Source organism: Myxocyprinus asiaticus, chromosome 18, assembly GCF_019703515.2.
Source record: "Myxocyprinus asiaticus isolate MX2 ecotype Aquarium Trade chromosome 18, UBuf_Myxa_2, whole genome shotgun sequence".
In the NCBI taxonomy this organism is placed as follows: Eukaryota; Metazoa; Chordata; class Actinopteri; order Cypriniformes; family Catostomidae; genus Myxocyprinus; species Myxocyprinus asiaticus.
The window spans coordinates 5,109,803-5,132,408 of record NC_059361.1 but is presented as its reverse complement, the minus strand read 5'-3'; the positions used below and the strand labels follow the sequence as shown (position 1 = coordinate 5,132,408).

Here is a 22,606-nt window from a genome sequence, read left to right as displayed (position 1 = left end):
GCTGTATACCATGAGCGCTCCGACTGACCTGAGAAATATTTACTCTCAGAATATTTCACCAATCATGAAATGTGTCCCGTATTTCTGTTGGCTGTTTAAAAGAACTAGCGATGACCAATTTGCGAATGAATAATTCTTTTGAGTCTGTACTTTTCAGTGAATTGGCCAAACGGGCTTGCAAAACGGTCTGAATCGATTTGTGATTCGGATATTTATGAACACGGAGAACAAACAGCGCTGAATAGAGTGGAAATTTACCTACAATTAACTGAAACAAAAGGCTGAGCAGGGGTGGGGAAAGAAGGGTGGCAAGGGGTGGCAGTTGCCACCCTAAAAATTTGCTTTGCTTTGCCACCCCACTTGCCACACCAAGTCGGACCCCGCTCGCATCTTGGAGACGATGCGCAACAGCTTAACCCATCTGTGTCGTGCATGGTCCATAACAATATCCCCCCCTAGATATAAGGTTTATTAGGCAGATTTCTGTGCATACCCTCAGATTAAATCCTGCAGGTGCCCATGTGATGTTCATGCTTATTTAACTTTACATTTCACTAAAAGTTCAATGTTTTGTCTTTGTGTGTCTTTATGACAGTTCCAAGTTCTCCTCCTTTGCCAGAAGCCAGTAGAAATCTCTCCAGCTCCTCCATCTACGTGTCTTGGTTCCCCCCAATTGAGGCCAATGGCAAGATTGTAGAATATGCTGTAGTTTTACAGGGTCCTGGGGCAGTCAACAGAACTACTACCCCTGAAACACATCTTACTCTCACAGACCTCTCCCCATTTACACCTTACAATCTCTCCATCGCTGCGGCCACTCGTGTAGGTGTTGGCCCATCAGTGATTATTTCACTGCATACTGATGAAGCAGGTCGGAATAATTTTTGTAGTGATGAACATTATGCCACAAATTCTGTAGATTGAGCTTAATTTTTATTAAACCCAGACCATTCCTTTAATGTGTCTTACATGTATGTTTGTGTATCCAGGCCCAATGTCCCCACCATGCAACCTGAGTATATTTAACCACACTTCAGATTCAGTGTGGCTTCAGTGGGATCCCAGTCTGGAGCCGAACGGAGTCGTCCAACACTATGGATTCAGAATACTTGAACTAAACACACACACTCTTAGTTATCAGGTACACAGCTGTGTGCATATATGAGTGAAAATTAATATATTGCATTTTTCTAATTGAATACATTTTATTATTTGTTTTCTGAAAAATTGGCATGAGTTTCAGAATTTCTTGAAATATGTTATTTCTGCCTTTTGCTTTATTTCACATAACTTCTCTTTGTTTTTAACTTTTTTGAACATGCTAAAACTATATGTTGATTTCTAGGTTTAAATTAGATTTTGAGTCACATGTTTTCAATGCGGTCTCAGACATTTGGACCCTGCTTTTATGAGTGTGTGTTGAATTCATATACCTGTGTTTAAGAACTTGTCAGATGCATCCACACAAGCAGAGCTGAGGGGCTTCAGACCTCACAGTTCATATGAGATCAGTGTGTGCACGTTCACCAGAGCAGGAAACGGTGACCAGTACAGCTTACCTGTTATATTTACCACCAACGAATCAGGTAACACACACACACAACCAAGTTTACACATTTGTAGACCTTCAAACATAAACACACAAGCACAAAAATAAAGGTTCTTAATGGTTCTTTGTTGAATTTTACATAAATATACTTTTTTTTAATCATTATTATATAGTATTTTAGTATTATTTAGTATTTTCTTTGAAATAGATTAAATGTGATCAAATATTTTTTATTAAAATTTGATACAATTTTTGTAACAAGTTAGATTCAGAATATTTTAATGCAAAAAGTAAAATCTAGTAAAAAAAATAATAAAAAAAATAAATTAAAAAAAGATAGTAAAAAGTCAAGGCATGTTTTCCACACTGTTTTTCAAAACATATTTTGAAACTTGAAAAATGGCCATATGGGGAGTTTGTCTCTTACAGTATCAGACTGTGAAATCTTTATGGTTCAAATTTGTATGTCATATATCTGCGGTGTTGGTGTTGGTGTTTGTGTGTTACAGTATCAGACGCTGTTGGAAATCTAACCTGTTCCGGATTGGATTGGGACTCTGTGAATATGGAATGGGAGCCTCCGATTCATCCTAACGGAGAGATTCTGCATTACCTCATTCGTTCTGGAGATCGGAAAGAAGAGGCTGATCCCCTCACACTAACACACTCAAAAGTACACACTTTCAGTGGCCTGTCACCTGACGTGTTCTACATCATCAGTGTGGCTGCTGTAAATTCAGCCGGAATAGGGGAGGAGGCGAACTGTACAGCACAAACTCCACCAGAGTCAGGTACAATGTCTAGAATTAAATTATGACATTCCTAAAAGGGCTGGATCAATGACCTAGTGGTTTTCTTATGTGAGTTGCTCATGTGGGAAATTTGAGTTTGAGTTCGTCTTGTGCCATTATCCCCTTTTCTCCCCATTATTTATTTTTTTCCTATGTATAGAGAGATATATTTTTTTATTTTATAGATTTATAAGAGTGGCAGTAGATCTATAATAATTATATAAAAAAGCAACATACAATTTTAATATTTTTTTGTGTGGAAATATGACCCTGATTAACCCCCCAAGTATATATATATATATATATATATATATATATATATATATATATTTTATTATATATTTTTTTTTTTTTTGTATAGGTTTTATATAATTAATATATATATATTGTGCATTTTTCATTCTGTGGAATATTTTAAGATTTTTCACATTGTGATTATATAATTAAATACATTTAGATTTGTGAAGTATTTGTACATTATGGTAGTATTTGTGAATTTTATTCATGATGATTTTTATTAAAAAATATATGTTGGTGTAAAAATAAAAAAAATACAATTAAAAATTAAGGGTTTGAGATTATAAAAACATAATTATATAAAAAGCAAACTACAATTTTTTATATTTTTTTGTGTGAAATATGACCCAGATTTACCCCCCAAGTATTAACGTATATTATTAAAATATTGTTTTGTGCATTTTTCATTCTGTAGAATTTAAGACCACAAGATTTTTCACATTGTGACATTATTTTCATGAACATTAAACAATATTCTCTAACATTTAAAATTCTCTGTAGCCTACCGTAATGCAATTAGATATATTTTGATTTGTAAAGTATTTGTGCATCATGGTAGTATTTGTGAATTTTATTCATGCTGATTTAAAAAAAAAATTTTAATTAAAAAAAATTTGTTTTTATTAAAATAAAAAAATAAGGGTTTAAGGGTAGAAACATTTGAAATTAAAAAATAATTATATAAAAAATAAAAATAAAATTTTTAATAATTTGTTTTGTGTGTGAAATATGACCCAGATTTACCCCCCAAGTATTGTTTATATATATATATATTGTGCATTTTTCAATCTGTGGACTTTTTTAAGAGCAGAAGATTTTTCATATTGTGACATTATTATTTTCATGAACATTGAATGCAATAATCTGTTCTGTAGCCTACTGTAATGCGAAAATAATATTATATAATTAGATATATTTTGATTTGTAAAGTATTTGTGCATCATGGTAGTATTTGTGAATTTTATTCATGCTGATTTTAATAATAAAATAAAAACTGTGTCTTTACAGGATGGATTTCATTACCATATTTATGTTAATTTACCCATGTTTCCATTGATCATGGTATAAATAATGGGGGGTTGTACTTGCAACCCCCCCATCCTCCCAAATCCTTCCCTGGTGACATATAACCAAGACATTTCTTTGCGAGATTTTCCCAATTATTTAACACCTCCAAAAAGGCTTCTTTTGGTTAACTCATTTTTCCGTTGTGTGTCTTGTGTACGGTTGTTGTCTGATTGAAGTAAGAACAATGTATTTAATACATAATAACTCTGTGTCTCTAATTGTTTCTTTTTCTCTGTTTGCAGTTCCTGGTCCCCCTCGATCACTGACTGTAATGGACGTTACTTCTGACAGTGTGTCTCTAAGCTGGCTGCGTCCTGCACGTGTCCCTGGTCTGTTACAGGGTTATAATGTAGAGATTCAGAGATTGGCAAGACACTGTGTGAAGAAAGGAGACCTGGAGTCCTGTGTGGAGAGTGAGATTGTGGAGTGGGTTGAAGGAGAAACCAACGGAGTCACACTTTCCCCTCTTTTGAAATACAGACAGTACCAGCTCCGAGTGGTGGCGTTCACCAGGGCTGGTGCCGGAGATCCTTCAGAGTGGATCCACACAGAGACACTTGCAGGAAGTATGTGACACATGCATGTAGCATATTCCACATAGATATCCTGCAAAAATACAAATATATCTCTCTGTTTCTCTTAATTTTTGTTTTAGACCCTGATGCTCCACCTGGTGCCATCTCAGTGGTTCCCTCTGCCACTGGGTTAAAGATCGAGTGGGATGAACCAACGATCATTTCAGGGCCCACCTCATACCTCATTGACATCACTGCTGTGAGTTCATTAACAGGATCGAGAACTCTTGTTCATGTGTTCTCTTTCTGACAGTTTCTACTTATTTTCCTCTTCTGTCCTCTTCCAGTTGGACGGTTCTAGATATAACCTGAGTTTGGTGAGATATTCAGAGGAGATCAGGGCGATAGTTATTAGGAACTTGACTGCATTTACTCTATACTCTGTGGCTGTTACCGCCTTCACGGGGAACCTGTCAAACGCCCGCAGAGACGGCAAAGCATCCGAACCCGTCCTCATCAGAACCCTGGAGGACGGTGAGAAAGTGTGGATGCTTGCTTGTGTGATATCCATTGAATGCATGTGTCTATTGCCAAGAGATTACAAGATTTGGCTCTTTCGTTTCAATGGATTTGGGTAGATGATGCATGTCATGTCTTTTTTATCTACATCAATGTTTTAGGGTAAAATCTGAATGAATGTACTGTATAATGCAGGGGTGCTCACTTCTATGACATGACATCTACTTTTGCATAGGAAAGAAAAACATTAAAGTAAGATCTACCATGCACCATATAAATATTCATTGTAAGTAGAACTATCACGATACCAAAATTTCAGAAGTCGCCACCAATACAAGTTTCGAACAAAAACTAACTAAACTGAAGTAGTTTAAGTAAACATTTAGTGTGTTTACATGCACGTCCCTACATCGATCATGCTTAATAAGGCCACAGCTTATGTGGTAATGTAAACGTGTTAAACGGATTTCCTTTATCAGTGTAAGGACATAAACAGCTTAAGAATAAACCGTTCGACACGGGTAGACCCTGATTTTGCATTGCATGTAAACACCTTTATTGCCGTTCTTAACCGGCTTATCCAATGTACTGTATGCAAGTGCTGCGTGCATGCTTCTTCACAGTTTGATGTCAAAAGCAGAGAATAACTTGGTTATTTCAAATCTCATGTTAACACAGTTTTCTTGCTTTGTCTGATTTTTTAAAGGAATATTCTGAGTTCAATACAAGTTAAGCTCAATCAACAGCATTTGTAGCATAATGTTTTTTGTTTGTTTGTTTGTTTGTTTGTTTTATAACAGATCTTGAACATCTTGAAAATTCTTTTCTTTATGTATTTCACAAGAAATTAACAGCTGGCAATGAACCTGACATGGAAAATATACAATATTGCTCTCCCCAGCTCTTTGGAAGTTTTAGTTGAACAAAAGTATTTATATGCAAAGGTTTAATCTCAAATAAACTATTTCCGCCTAAACCTTTATTCACATAGAAGATTTCATCTGCAAGTTGTTTAGCTGGCTCATCAAGCTTTGTGTTTATCATGTAATGTTCAGTAAATCTTTGTGTTTAATACAAGTCCATAGCAAGATTTATTAGTGTTGTTGGTGTTGTAGTGCAGATTCATGACTCAGTTGTTCAGAATGTACGTTTGAAATGTCTTTAACTGATAAAAGCATAAATAGAATGTGTCCATTATTGCATCACAACACAGTAGCTTCTCAGATTCTTGTGGATTCAGTGGCTGGTCTTCAATGACGTCACACGCTGGAAGTAAAGTTGATTCAGCGATGTAGGTTCTGCGTCCAGTGGAAAGATTTCACAACTTCAAGTAAAGCAGTTTTTCAGAAACTGGCTCATGTGAGTGTACACATGCTGATTGGCTGATCCGCCGAGACTGTGGTCTTCATCAGTGCACCACATTGCATCAAAGTCCACTTGCTCATCAACGAGCGCTTTAGAGATCTGAGCAGCTTGTTGGAAATGAACATTATCGTCAGCAGTGCCATGCACCAGGAGGTACTGGACGGATTTAAAATTCTCGGCTCTTCCCGTCACTGTGGAATTGTCATAAAAGGCCTGATTCTCTGCTGGCATTAGCATGTATCTCTCAGTGTAAATCATAATATTCCCATTTCGACAACGGGGCGACAGCCATACCACATTAAAAATCTCCACTACCAGTTCCCAGAACCACTGAAGTGACATAACCACCATAAGACCATCCCCAAATGGCAACCCTTTCTTTAACTATAAAGCCCATATTGATAAACTGTCTAGCGGCAGTTATCTGATCCTCGACTTCTTAGGTGCCCAGACGTTTATAGACTGAATGCATGATTTTGTCTCCTAGGTAACCACTTCCTCAGCCATCAAAGCTGACCACAATCACATTCTCTGTGCTGGCTAAATATGTGGACCAGCCCACCCTGAACTGGAAATCTGACTTCTGACTACACGGGCCCGCATATATTTAGAAAATATTAAAAAATCTTGAAGAACTGTTCTTGTCATGAAACTTAGATCTTATTGGAAATAATTGTGTATAGGACTATTCCATAATCCATAAATAAAAAAAACATGAAATTCAGAAGTAGTATACTCAATAAATGAAAATTCTGTTTTTTTAACCAAAAGTCACACAAAAAACATTACTGTAGCTAGCTTACACATCAATAAGCAGAGAATATTTTTGGGATTTGTCGAACTTGGGAGGTAAGATCATCTGATACCAGAAGAATAAGATTAAGAATGGTATAGCTTTGGAATGACATTATGAAAACATATTTTGTTTCTTCCTGTAGGTGGTTTAACATGAATCTCCAGTCTACATACAGTCCTTTTGTGTGTGTGTGTGTGTGTGAGTGTGTGTGTGTGTGTGCGTGTGTGTGTGTGTTATTTATTTATTTATTTATTTATTTGTATTTATTTATTTATTTGTTTGTTTATTTATTGTTTTATTGCATTTATACATACAGAGAGAGACAAACAAGAAATTTACTAAAGTGAAGAAAATTACAAACGTATTGAGGGAAAAGATATAAAAGAGAATATGTAACTAAATAAGTAAATAAAGAGAGAACAAATAATGTGGCATAATGCTGATTACCACAAAAATTAATTTAGACTCATCTTCTTTTCTTTTTTAATTTAATCCCCTTTTTCTCCCAATTTGGAATGCCCAGTTCCCACTACTTACTAGGTCCTCGTGGTGGCGCAGTTACTCACCTCAATCCGGGTGGCGGAGGACAAGTCTCATTTGCCTCCGCTTCTGAGACCGTCAATCCGTGCATCTTATCACATGGTTCGTTGTGCATTACACAGCGGAGACTCACAGCATGTGGAGGCTCATGCTACTCTCCGCAAACCACGCACAACTTACCACACGCCCCTTTGAGAGCAAGAACCACTAATCACGACCACAAGGAGGTTACCCCATGTGACTCTACCCTCCCTAGCAACCAGGACAATTTGGTTGCTTAGGAGACCTGGCTGGAGTCATTCAGCATGCCCTGGATTTGAACTCGTGACTCCAGGGGTGGTAGTCAGCGTCAGTACTCGCTGAGCTACCCAGGCCCCCCGTCCCTCCTTTTCTTTAAAAAAAAATCAAAAATCTGGAAAAATAGAAGTGAATGGGGCCAGTCCATAAACATAAAAATACTCACTGTTTCAAAAGTATAGCCACAAGATGTAAAAAATATGTGTGTTAACATTATTTTAGTGTGATAAAATATCTAACTAACTATTTCTGTGTAAAGTTATATCCAATTTTACAACTTCATTGCCATGGTGATTTAATGTCAACAAACCCTTAAACCCTAAAACAACTGTAAAAATTATGATTTAAACAACTTTACAACTCAAATAATGCACAAGTTTTAACAGTAGAATCAATGTAAGTGCTTTTATAAAATTATACGCTTCACATTTCTGCCTTAAAACCCTCCAAACATTGGCCCCATTCACTTCCATTGTCAGTGTCTCACTGCAACATTGATTTTTGCTTCTTTTTTTTTAAGAAAAGGAGGGACGAGTCGAAATTTAATTTCTGGTAATCATCATTATGCCACAAATGTTGTCGATTGAGCTTAACTTGTATTGAACCCGGAATATTCCTAAAATAAGCTGATTTTTGCAAGTTGGGTTAGTGTATTGGTGTGCATGTAATCAGGCTCACTATTTCAAGTTCTCAAGCAATCATTCAAGACAATCAAATCAACTCAAAATCAAATCACTTTATTGTCACACAGCCATATACACAAGTGCAATGTTGTGTGAAATTCTTGGGTGCAGTTCCGATCAACATAGCAGTCGTGACAGTGATGAGACATATACCAATTTACAATAACATCAAATTAACACAACACAATTTAAAGTCTAATATACACATAATTACACACAACAATATACAAATAATAACATACACTGTACAGTATACAATACACACAATATAGATACACATTATTCAATAAAAATAAAAAATAAAAATATATAAAAAAGTATATATATATAGAATGTACAGTATTGTACTGTATTGACATTCAGGCTGTCGGTTGATAGTAAGTTGTTAAGAGAGAACATAATATAATAATAATAATATAATTTATGACAGTCCGGCGTGAGATATAAAGTAAGGGTAATAAAGTGCAGTGCTGATGTATTTTGATCGTGGAAGATCAAGAGTTCAAAAGTCTGATTGCTTGGGGGAAGAAGCTATCATGGAGTCGGCTGGTGCGGGTCCTGATGCTGCGATACCGCCTGCCTGATGGTAGCAGTGAGAACACTGTATATATTTCCTGGAGGGAGGGAAGCTCACCTCCGATGATGTGTCTGGCAGTTCGCACCACCCTTTGCAGTGCTTTGCGGTTGTGGGCTGTGCTGTTGCCATACCAGGCGGAGATGCAGCCAGTCAGGATGCTCTCTACAGTGCAGGTGTAGAACCGTGTGAGGATGTGGCGGTTCATTCCAAACTTCCTCAGCCGTCTCAGGAAGAAGAGGCACTGATGAGCCTTCTTCACAATGACTTCAGTGTGGATGGACCATGTGAGTTCCTCAGTGATGTGGACACCCAGGAACTTGAAGCTGCTGACTCTCTCCACTGGTGCTCCATTGATGGTGATGGGACTGTGTTCTCTGTCTTTTCTCCTGAAGTCCACCACAAGCTCCTTTGTCTTACTGACGTTGAGGGAGAGGTTGTGCTCCTGACACCAGTGTGTCAGAGTGTGCACCTCCTCTCTGTAGGCTGTTTCATCATTGTCAGTGATCAGACCTACCACCGTCGTGTCATCAGCAAACTTAATGATGGCATTGGAGCTATGTGTTGCCACACAGTCATGTGTGTACAAGGAATACAGTAGTGGGCTGAGAACACAGCCCTGTGGGGCTCCAGTGTTGAGGGTCAGTGATGAGGAGATGTTGCTGCCTATTCTAACCACCTGGCGTCTGCTTGACAGGAAGTCCAGGATCCAGCTGCACAGCGAGCTGTTTAAGCCCAAAGCCAGGAGTTTCTCATCTAGCTTGGAGGGCACTATGGTGTTGAATGCTGAGCTGTAGTCTACAAACAGCATTCTCACATAAGTGTTCTTTTTTTCCAGGTGGGAGAGAGCAGTGTGTATTGTAGATGCAATGGCATCATCAGTGGAGCGGTTGTTGCGGTAAGCAAACTGCAACGGGTCCAGTGATGGAGGCATCACAGAGCAGATATAATCTCTGATTAGTCTCTCAAAACATTTGCTGATGATGGGGGTCAGAGCAACAGGACGCCAGTCATTTAAACAAGTTATTTTTGATTGCTTTGGAATAGGCACAATGGTGGATGTTTTAAAGCATGTGGGGACTACAGACAAAGAGAGGGAAAGGTTGAAAATGTCCGTAAAAACACCAGCCAGCTGGTTCGCGCACGCTCTGATGACGTGGCCCGGAATGCCGTCTGGGCCCGCGGCTTTGCGGATATTCACCCGTCGGAAGGATCGGAGAGTGAACTAACCTCTGTAGCTTCAGCCGCGAGAGCTCTCTCCACGAGGGCGGTGTTATTTCCCTCGAAACGAGCATAAAAAGTATTTAGCTCATCCGGTAGAGAGGCAGCGGTGTTCATGGCGGAGTTTTTATTCCCTTTAAAGTCTGTGATGATGTTAATTCCCTGCCACTTGCTTCTAGAGTTGGTGGTGTTAAACTGTCCTTCAATCTTACTCCTGTACTGGCGTTTTGCGGTTCTGATAGTTTTTCGGAGGGCATAACTGGCTTGTTTATGCTCCTCCACGTTCCCGGAATTAAAAGCGGAGGTCCACACATTAAGTGCCACGCGAACATCGCTATTGATCCAAGGTTTCTGATTCGGATAGATTCGTACAGTTCTGGTCGGAACGACATCCTCTACGCACGTTCTGATGAAACAAATTACGCTATCAGCGTAAAGCTCGATGTCGTCATCAGAGGCGGACCGGAACATCTCCCAGTCCGTGTGATCAAAACAGTCTTGTAGCATAGAATCTGATTGGTCCGACCAGCACTGGATCGTTCTGAGGGTGGGTGCTTCCTGTTTCAATTTCTGCCTGTAAGCGGGCAGAAGCAGAATGGAAGAGTGGTCCGATTTGCCAAATGGTGGGCGGGGGAGGGATTTGTAGCCATCCCGGAATGGAGAGTAGCAATGGTCCAAAACCCGGTCCCCTCGTGTGTTGAAACTAATGTGCTGGTGATATTTTGATGCGACTGATTTTAAACTGGCTTTATTAAAGTCCCCAGTCACAATGAACGTGGCCTCAGGGTGCGCGGTTTCCTGCTCACTTATTCTCCCATACAGTTCCTTGAGTGCCCGTTCTGTGTCAGCTTGTGGCGGGATGTACACAGCAGTGATAATGACTGCTGTGAATTCCCTTGGTAGCCAGAATGGTCGACACAGAAGCATGAGAAATTCCAGATCAGGAGAGCAGAAAGACTTGATAGAATGTACGTTCCTCTGATCACACCAGGATTTGTTGATCATAAAACATACACCACCACCTCTGCTTTTACCTGAGAGGTCTTTCGCTCTGTCCGCTCGGTGCACGGAGAACCCCGCGGGTTCAATGGCTGAATCTGGAATCTCCGCAGACATCCAAGTTTCTGTTAGGCAGATAATGCAGCAGTCCCTTGTATCTCGTTGGAAAGAGAGCCGCGCTTTCAGCTCGCAGAGCTTGTTATCCAGAGACTGAACATTTGCCAGTAGAATAGTGGGTAGCGGGGGTCGATTTGCGCGGCGTCTTACTCTGATGAGAACGCCGGCTCTGTTTCCCCTTTTCCTCTTGCGTTTCCGCGGCCGTGCTGCCCAGACAAAGGGCTCCGCTTGCGTGTTTGTAAACAGCGGGTCGGCATTGAGGAATGTGAAGTCCGGTTTACGGTGTGAAATTGCTGAACCAATGTCCAAAAGTGTTTGTCTGTCGTAGACAATAAGGCAGACAACATCCAAGACAAAAAACATAAGAATTGTGACAAAACAAACAAAACATTATTATGTTGTGTCGGAGCTCGCAATGCAGCAGCCATACTCGGCGCCATCTTGAGTCCAAACCAAGTAAATATTCTAGTAAAATATGAATAGAGAAACAAACCTGGAGTCGCAAGTTCGAATCCAGGGCATGCTGAGTGACTCCAGTCAGGCTTCCTAAGCAACCAACTGACCCGGTTGCTAGGGTGGGTAGAGTCACGTTGGGTTAACCTCCTCGTGGTCGCTATAATGTGGTTCTCGCTCTCGGTGGAGCACGTGGTGAGTTGTGCGTGGATGTCGCGGAGTATAGAGTGAAGCCTCCACACGTGCTAGGTCTCCGTGGTAACACGCTCAACAAGCCACGGTCTCAGACGCGGAGCCAACTGAGATTCATCCTCCTCCACCCAGATTGAGGCGAGTCACTACGCCACCATGAGGACTTAGAGCACATTGGGAATCGGGCATGCCAAACTGGGGAGAAAAGGGGAGAGAGAGAAAAAAGAAAAGAATAGATAAACAAATTACAAGCAATAGAACCAATAAAAACAATAAAGCAAAGGGATAAATTAAAGTTTAACTCCTAAAGATATGAATTGTAATTTTGCAATATGTGTAGGAAATCATTGATGTCTCAGATGCGGAGGCAACCACCACCCAGATTAAAGCCAATAATTTGCCCCTTCTGAAACATAGTAACATCTTTTCCAGGACCACGGGATGCATCTTCTGATTGATTAAACTATTGACTCACATTAAAATGAAGACTCCAGTCATATCAGTAACCTTATAAAAGCTGTTTTATTCTACATGGAGAGGGTCCGCACATGGGGGCTGCCATGTTAGAATCACATGACCAGCCGAAAACTACTCCCTTAATCTCAGTCTTGTCTTGTTATTGGACACTTTCACTCATTGATTAAAATAATCATGGCTGACTGTGAATACTACATTTCTACAATGGCATCTGAAACTGAAAACTATTGATTTTAAATGATGCAGCCACTAGGTGTCAGTGTAAGTCCAAGATGACACAAAGACAAACGTTACTGAGTGCACCTTGAAGAAAACAGTGATAGCAGTTTTTAACAGAAGTATCAAGTATTCAAGTAAAAATGCAGAAGTAACATAAAACTACTTTTAAAACTTTTTAAAGCCCCTAAAGTTATTCAGCAAAGAGCAGTGAATGGTTTTCTAATTTTCTTGTAATTGTTGTTTTCTTTTTATTAATGAGATCAACTAGTGGTTGTCAATTGACGTAATGAGCAACCCTGGTATAAGGGAAAGTGTACATAGTATTTTTGGTCCCGTTTCTCTTCATTTATTTCAAGTGGTACTGTGGTGTTAAAAAGATGTATTTTCAAATATTTTATGTAGTCTCTCAATTAATATGAGCGTATAAAAGCTGCTTGCTTTCAATAATTATAAAACATGTGCAAAATACTGTTAAAAATACACTGCCTGGCCCCCAAAAAATGTTGCATACTTTAATATTTCGTTGGACCGCCTTTAGCTTTGATTTATTTCCGTCCAGAGTTGCATTAATTGTTGGCCGAGATCTTGTATTGATGACGGGAGTGTCGAACCACTCCGTAAAGTCTTCTCCAGCACATCCCAAAGACTTTCAATGGGGTTAAGGTCAGGACTCTGTGGTGGCCAATTCATGTGTGAAAATGATTCCTCATGCTCCCTGAACCACTCTTTCACAATTTGAGCATGATGAATCTTGGCATTTTTGAATATGCCCATGCCATCAGGGAAGAAAAATCCATTGATGGGTTAACCTGGTCATTCAGTACATTCAGGTAGTCAGCTGACTTCATTTTATTGCCGCATAATTTTGCTGAGACTAGACCTGACCGATTGAAGCAACCCCAGATCATAACACTGCCTCCAGAGGCTTGTACAGTGGGCACTATGCATGACGGGTGCATCGCTGATGCACCCATCGCTTTGGAATAGGGTAAATCTGGACTCATCAGACCACATGACCTTTTTCCAGTACACAGTCCAATCTTTATGCTCCCAAGCAAATTAAAGTAGTTTTTTCCGATTAGCCTCAATAATAAGTGGCTTTCTTGTGGCCTTCTTGTGGCCACACAGCTGTTTAGTCCCAATCCTGTAAGTTCTCGTCACATTGTGTGTGTGGAAATACTCTTACTTTCACTATTAAACATAGCTGTGAGTTCTACTGTCGATTTTTTACAATGTGACTTCACCAAGTGTTTTAGTGATCTCCGATCACAATCATTCAAGATTTTTTTCCGACCACATTTCTTCTGTGAAGCTGACAGTTCACTACTATCCTTCCAGGTTTTAATAATGTGTTGGACAGTTCTTAACCCAATTCCAGTGATTTCAGCAATCTCCTTTGTTGTTTTCTTTGCTTGATGCAGGGCAATATTTTGCCCCTTCTGAAACTCAGTAACATATTTTCCACGACCACGGGATATGTCTTCTGATATGGTTGTTTAAGAAATGAGAAGCTACACATTGCATCAGTTAGGGCAGGGCTATTCAACTTCATTGACAAGTGGGCCAGATGGAAAAAAATCTTTGATGCATACGGGCCAAGAATATTTTAACAGAAAGCTTCTATCAGATATCATGTTATAGTAAGTCTATAAAATTTGCTTACAATATTAATAAACAGTGATGTTTGTTATTGTTGGTGAAGTTGCATCCAACCCAAATGTAAGTTTGTTATATATGCAATGATTTAAAAAAAAAAAATTAAAAAATTCAAATCAAATGTTTTCTTGACCAAATTAATGAACATAACTTTTCTGTTTCTCCGAACTCACGCTTATCATTTGTCCATGATTTTGGTTCTTTAATCTTCCCATTCCATCAAAATGACAGATAATGATCATTCCTAGTGCAACCTCTGAAAGAGTCTAAAAATGCGTTGCTCTTACACAAGACACTGTAAAAACATTGAGAAGTGGCACAACGTGCATCTAGCTCAAGTTTATATAGGAAAACAACTGAAAAACAGCATGAACAGACACAAAACAAGTTCAGTGTGAACAGCCCCTAACACAACTGACAACCTCAGACGGGCCATTGAAAATTTCAAATGGGCCAGAATTGGCCCGTGGGCCGGCAGTTGAATAGAGTTAGGGTTAAAAGAATTGTTACCAGCTGAAACATATTAATCACTGCAATAATGGTCCAATCATAGGCTCTTAAGTATCTGCTTATTTAAATCCAAAAGTTTTTTGTATCAACAACCCATAAATCTTTCTTTTGCAATAAATGTTCTCTTGCAATGATTTTCAGTTTTTCTATTTCTGTAATTGTTTTAATTATATATATATATAAATATATATATTGTAAAAAGCTCTATGCAAATAAACTGAATTGAATTTATTTGGTGACTTTCACGGTTGTGTTTTCCCAGAACCGAAAGATCCACCCAAAGACTTGACACTGACAGTGATTCCAGAGGAAGTGACTCGTGTTTATGTGACATTCTCTCCACCGGATGAGCCAAATGGAAATATCAGTGCATATCATGTCACCATCTACCGCAATGGACTACTGGACTTTTACATCAACAGCCTGCTAGTGATCAGCAACCCTAATAACACAATGACAGCCGTCATAAATGGACTGAAGGGGGGATTCAATTACAGCATACGGGTAGGAAACTCACACCTGAACACTTTGGAGCCGTTCAGACCTAACTTGCACTTTTTAACCTAACACGGCATCTAAAATACACTGTAACGTTTGGAAAACTCTTCCACACCAACCAAATGAATCGAACTCAAACACACTCAGGTCTGAACCAAATCTCAAGTGTAAAATACCCTTCATTAATTGATATTCACACAGGGCTTCTCATATAACAGTATTTGGATGGGTAGCCAAATACTTTATTATCTTCAAACCAAGTTCAACACCAATATAAGACAGTAACATGTTTGTCTACACTTTTTGCAGATAGCTGCAGTGAATGGAGCCGGTTTAGGACCAAGTTCAGAGGTTCAGGTCATGACAGGTGTAAAAGGTATTAGGAGTTTTTCCTTTTAAAACCGAAATGAAAATGTAGGTTTTTTTTCTGAAGTGATTTTTACAGATTCTGCTTTATTTAGCTCCTCCCAAACCAACGAGGAAGCCACGGGTTGCTCTGAACAACGCAGGCGCTGTCATCACCACGTCTAAAACCATTGCTGTTGAGATGCCTGAATGTTTCTTTACAGATGATCATGGACCAATCCAGAAAGTCCAGGTCATTGTTTCAGAGCCAGCAGGTATTAAAACAGCAAATCCATGAAATGCCAAAAAGCACTTAAAGAGGCCATGTTGTTTTTCCTGAAGGCTGTTAAAATACATTTTTGCTGTGTATTTTCCATAAGTAAGCTGGAGATTTGTGTTCTGGCCTTAATAACATGTTGAAATTGTATAGTAATGTGATGTTATATTGAAGGGCTTATTGTTATATTGGTATATCTTGATGCAGTGATGGACTACGGTAATCTGTCCAACTGGAAGAGTGTGTTTCTCCACCCTACCGCTCCGTATCTGACCGACGAGGGCTTCTTGAATCCAGCATGCTCTGAGAGATCTGAACGCATGAACGCAAAAACTAACACATACGTCATAGGAGCAGACGAGGCATGCCTGTCTGAAAATGCTGAGACGCTCTGTAACGGACCGCTCAAACCTAAAACATACTATGTGTAAGACAGACATACACGCACATGCATTAATCCAGGGTTTTCCAAACGGGGGTTTGTGAGAATGTAGATATTGCGTACAAAAATATGACCTATCATTTACTGATTTAAAAAAAAAAAAAAAAAAAAAATTTTTTTAAATTTGTCTGAAAAAAACAAGAACACAACTTAAACCAAGTGCGTAAATTTTCCTTTAAACCAAACTTGTGTCTACGGCTTCAGTTTTTACCTCAATTAGATGAGAGCGCTCTCTCTCTCTCTCTCTCTTTCTCTCTCTCTCTCTCATATGCCCGCTGCATATGAGTGTGTGTGAGAAAGAGAGCGAGAGTGCGTGCTCTCATGCAGTGGACTAACGGTGAGAAATTGACATTTATACAGCAAAAGTAAATTACGTGCTACTCTCCATACAAAGTTATGATGTCGCATAATTACTTTCATTATCAGCAACGCAATCATGTTTTAAAAGTGTGTGTGTGTGTGTGTGTGTGTGTGTGTGTGTGTGTGTGTGTGTGTGTGTGTGTGTGTGAATTTTAGCCTACTACTGGGAATGTTGTGCAGTTTCTGACTGGGATAGAAATGGCATTGGAGAATTAAATGAAATTAATATATAAATATTATAAGAAAAGAACAATAGATGTAATAATGGTTCATTCAAGTTCACATAACAATAATACGAAAAATAAAGTGCAAAGATGTGAAATTAATTATATTTCGAAAGGTACTTAAAATATCAGGGGGTACTTCTATTTCGTTTATGTCAAAAGGGCTTCAGCTGACAAAACAGTTTGGGAACCCCTGCACTAATCTGTTTTATTTACCCTATGATGCATGAATTATTAAAAGTGAAGGGTGTAAAATCTGCATCACTAGTGTCATCAAACGGAAATGCAAAAATCCCAGCCAGTCAGTAAATAGTTGTTTCTGCATATTAAAGTGGGATAAGAGACATTTTTTTAATTCACACTTCATCTTTAAATCACAAGGGTAATATTGGAAATGAGGAAAAAAACAAGAATATAATCATTTTTCATCTTATTCTTTTCCAAAATGATGTATTTTGTGAGAGCTGCACATCTGTCCACTGCAGTAGAAAATGATGGTAAATATTCCAAAGGTACACTTGTAACCCTAATAAGTTGACTTTACTCAACTGATTGAGTAAACTCGTTCCCTCAATTAAATGGAGTAATGGCGTCTCCTAATCTTGTGTAATTAAAGGAATAGTTCACCCAAAAATGAAAATTTGCTGATAATTTACTCACCCTCAGGCCATCTAAGATGTATCTGAGTTTCTTTCTTCATCAAAACAGAATTGAAGACTTTTAGGATTTCATTTCAGGCCTCCTCCTTTAAACAACGCAAGTGACGGTCCAAAATGCATATTTAGGGTGAATCAAAATAATCCACACGACTCCACTCAACAAATAAAGTTCTTCTGAACCCAAACGATTGATTAGTTTTAGAAACAAAACAATACTTATATACTTTTTAACTACAAATGTTCGCTTCTGTACATCTCTGTGACGTGCGCTCATGAGAGGGATGACGTAAGCTTGTTGGTAAGGTCACACGTTACGTGGAGGAGGAGGCAGGAAGCGTGTCATTGTTTACATTGTTTTTTTTGTATTATTATTTGGAAATAATTTTTTATTTTATTTTATATTGTTTTGAAATTGTTTTGGACTGTTTTAGTTTGTGAACGGCGCTTGGTCTGTGCTCTGTGCAAGTTTCAATGACACGCTTCCTGCCTCCTCCTCCACGTGAAGTCGCAAGTTCGAATCCAGGGCGTGCTGAGTGACTCCAGTGGGTAGAGTCACGTTGGGTTAACCTCCTCGTGGTCGCTATAATATGGTTCTCGCTTTCGGTGGGGTGCGTGGTGAGTTGTGCGTGGATGCCGCGGAGAATAGCGTGAGCCTCCACACACGCTAGGTCTCCGCGATAACGCGCTCAACAAGCCACATGATAAGATGCGCGGATTGACGGTCTCAGACGCAGAGGCAACTGAGATTCGTCCTCCGCCACCCGGATTGAGGCGAGTCACTACACCACCACAAGGACTTGGTGCGCAATGGGAATTGGGCATTCCAAAGTGGGAGAAAAGGGGAGAAAAAAAAAATAGCAGTTAATGCACAAAATAACGTAATTTTCAGTTCTTCTAATTCATTGCATACAGTCCATTTACACTAGGTCTATTCACTTATGAAGTTGCTGTCTTTGTTTAAATCGTTGGTGCTTGAGGGAATGGACTAGATAATAGGACGCAGATGCTGGAATAACCAAAGAAGAACCTCAGAATTAAATTGCAGCTCATTTGCGCATTGCACGAGCGATTTTGCCAAACCCACTTGCGCCTAGACTTATATGGAGGACGAAACCTGCAAAAATAATAAATAAATAAATACATACATACATAAATAAGTAAATACATCCATATATTTGTGCATAAATAAATATATAAATACTTAAATGTGCGAGGAGATATAAAAATAATTAATAAAATAAAGAAAGAAAGAAAGAAATGCACTCATTAATGCAAAATAATACAATACAAAACGGTTGCGGAAATGCAAAAATGTCAACGGAAATGTAAAATTGTATATTTATATTTCTTTAATCATTCATTTATTTCTGTATTTATTTTTCCTTTGTATGACATGCTAATGAGAGGATGTCAGTCAAACATCAGTAGGCGGACCTTATGACACCACTGGCTGATCATTGTAAAAGTGCTTCGCTTGACTATGACAGTAATAAGGACAATACAGAATTTTCTGAATCAATTAATAAAAGTTTAGCAAAGGATCTCGCTTTTATGATTTTCCAAACTATTCGCTGCCTCGCGGAGCAACTCTGCTACCGACCTTCTCTTCACCATTGTGAAACTACAAACTCCCGCCAAAAAGACATTGCACCTGGTATCGATAGTTTGACTGTGATATCTGAACAGCTGTTGACATCCTCTCATTAGCATGTTACGTGAAGGAGAAATAAATACGGAATAGCATACAGAAATAAATGAATGATTAAAGAAATATAGAAATGTAGAATGGAAAATCAGCTTTCAATTTTGCATGTTGTTGTTTCTACTTAAAATGTTCAATTTAATGCACTCAAATTGAGGTCATACAATAACACAACTTAAAATAATTATAATTGATTCTAGGTCAATCATTAATTAAATGTATTTCTCCATAGAAATGCATTGACACCTGTACTTCAGTTGCACATGCAAGAGGTGACATCACACGAAACAACTATTTGTAACAAAGCATAAATAATACTGCAAAAGAGCTAAAAACCTCTTTGAATTCTTAACAGGAATGTTTCTGAACATATGGGGGCCATAAGCGAATTCCTATTTGGAGACCACAATACAGTCTTCAGCTAATTTGAATAAATTAACTTAAAATGGGAATATATTAATTACGCAAAACGCAAAAAAAATGAACAATAAATTACCAATAAATAACTATACAAATTAACAATAAATAACTATAAATAACAGTAAATAACTATATACAAAACTGTAAATAATTAACTAATTAAAAAACGATCTTGCTTTGCAGGCCCCCTAGTGGTTCATAAGCAGCCACTTATAGCTAGAAATGGCCCTGATTCTTAATAACAACTATTTTAATGCCGATATGTTCCCTTTCACCAAGAAAACATAATTAAATAATTTAAGCGCAAGGCATTATGGGTATTCCCCATAGCCTACATTTTGTACTCGATAGTTTGAGTTCTTAAGTCCATGGATTTTCAAGGAACATACTGTAGATATTTGAGTTATGAGCCCAGAACTTAATTAAAGCAACTTGATTCTTCCAGTAATGATAACATCTTATACTCTTCATTGCATTATTAGAGTGAACACAGTACTTGCACTACATACACTACAAAAGAATAGTAGAATAGTGCATAAGCATGTGATTTGGGATGCAGCTAATGACATAAAATGACCAGTTGCATAGAATTATAAGTAAAGGTCAATGGTGATCACCCATGGTGGTTTGGATGTAACATCACACTCTGTATCTTAACTGGCATCATGCATCAGGGGGTAAAAAAAATATCCAGGAGTCTTTTTTTTTTCCTTTGCATTTTAACCATTATCTTACTGTTTAGATTCAAATTTCGGGCGACAAATATTCGTGGGCAGTACACAGACTCTGAGTACTCGGACAGGGTCAGAACTGCAGGTATGAACACAGTGAGCACTGGTATGGCAAATATTTATACATTTGTATTGCCAAAGCGTTTACAGCTAAGTTATATACACATAAAACATTGCAAAAACAATGAACATTAATTAAGGATAAAACATACTGTGCAACTGACAAAGAAAATTCAAGGAATGGCATTAAACAATAAAAAGAAGTCTTTCTCTCTCTCTCTCTCTCTCTCTCAGATGACCGTCTGTTGACCAGGGATGAGCAGATCATTCTTGGAGTACTGTTGTCTTTTTTCTTGGCTTTACTTTTGATTCTGCTTATATACGGATCTGTGAGGTAAGATATGTGTTGTTTTGAATAGGGAATAATTCGATAAAAAACTCGCACACGATGTGCCCCAGTTTATTCCTGGTTTATTCTCTCCAATCCCAGGATCCACCAGAGGCAAAAGGAAGGTGGGACGTACTCTCCACGTGAGGCTGAGATTATTGAGACCAAGTTCAAGCTGGATCAGCTGATTGCAGTGGCTGACATAGAGTTTAAAGAGGAGAAGATCAACCGGTGAGACGTCTGACATCACACTTATTCCAGGTTCAATACAAGTTAAGCTCAATCAACAGCATTTGGCATAATGTTGATTACCACAAAAAAAATATATTTTCTTTAAAAAAAGCTAAATCTGTGTTCCAGTGAGGCACTTATAATGGAAATGAAAACTTTAAAATACTCACTGTTCAAAAGTATAGTCACAAGGCATAAACAATATGCATTTTAACATGATTTTAGTGTGATAAAATCACTTGCTAATCTTTTCTGTGTAAAGTTATAGCCATTTTTACAACTTCATTGCCATGACGATGTAATGTCAAAAAACCCTAAACTAAAACACTAACACTAAAACGACTGTAACAATTACGATTTAAACAACTTTACAAATAATACTGTACATGAGTTTTAACAGAAGAATTAATGTAAGTGCTTTTATAAAATTATAAGCTTCACATTTCTGCCTTTAACCCTTTCAGCTCGGATGGGCCAGTGAGAAAAAAGTTAATCATTAAACTTTTAATAACTACAGTCTTGACTAACACAATATAGGTATCGTTTGAAAGCTTAGAAGCTCTACTTTACAATGCATGCAGGCATTATGAACATAAATGAATGAGTGCTTTCAAATTTGCAGACAAATCAGAAGTGTTCCGTTTTGATAATTTATTAAAAAAATAAAATTGCACTGTACATATTATTCCAATCAGTAAAAACATCAGACTCATCAAATAGCCATGTGTCATATGTTGTTGGAAAGCTCTCAAAGAGTAGAATACAACCAGTCTTTTTATTTTACTCACAGACAAAAATATAGCGAGTAATAACTAAGTACATGTCTTTGACAGTTAGGTTGGTGTTGTTTAAATGCTGCGTTTTCACTTATAACTTCATGAAAAATAAACGGAACATAAAATCTCACATACCATGACTTACAGGAGGTGATTATCTTTCAAATGAGCCCCACACAAGGTAATCGGATGCATAGATCTTTAGATAATCCACACGAAGCACAATGTTACATATGGCCACCAGGAGATGGTGCCAAGTACATGACACAGACTCAATAATGACTCAAATGGCACAGAATGAAACTCATCTCTTTACTAAAATCATGTCTGCATGCTATGTATACCTTTAGTCAATGTTGTGTTTGCATGTATAATTAGTTCTTCTGTACAATTATTATGTTTTATTTGTTTGGAAAGGCTTTTGGACACATCAGGATGTTTTTGGACACTATGATAAATTTACATTAACATTTTTAATCCAAAGCGAATTACAAAAGAGGAATAATACATCATTTTTGTAATTCTATAACTTTTGATTGCTTTGTCATGTCAACACAAAAAAATCTCAGATACAGTTGACATGATTGGGAACAACAACAACAACAACAACAACAAAAGCAGTTTTTTTGGAGCCACCTTATTTACACCCAGAGATATATAATATCAAATAATAAAAAGTAAATTTTTGGCTAAATGTTTTTCCCAGCAGTTTCTT

At 38.1% G+C, this 22,606-nt stretch overlaps 1 protein-coding gene across 1 annotated transcript in view; it reads left to right on the top strand.

Moving 5' to 3' along the window:
* Positions 1 to 22,606, top strand: part of ptprq (protein tyrosine phosphatase receptor type Q) — a 92,495-nt gene that overhangs the window by 52,817 nt on the left and 17,072 nt on the right. The window contains 14 exon segments of the mRNA XM_051723977.1: positions 596 to 871; positions 990 to 1,141; positions 1,445 to 1,586; positions 2,059 to 2,340; positions 3,948 to 4,271; positions 4,361 to 4,479; positions 4,568 to 4,754; positions 15,101 to 15,342; positions 15,646 to 15,712; positions 15,798 to 15,956; positions 16,166 to 16,385; positions 20,508 to 20,581; positions 20,791 to 20,890; positions 20,987 to 21,115. Coding sequence (XP_051579937.1) covers positions 596 to 871; positions 990 to 1,141; positions 1,445 to 1,586; positions 2,059 to 2,340; positions 3,948 to 4,271; positions 4,361 to 4,479; positions 4,568 to 4,754; positions 15,101 to 15,342; positions 15,646 to 15,712; positions 15,798 to 15,956; positions 16,166 to 16,385; positions 20,508 to 20,581; positions 20,791 to 20,890; positions 20,987 to 21,115 — 2,473 coding nt within the window.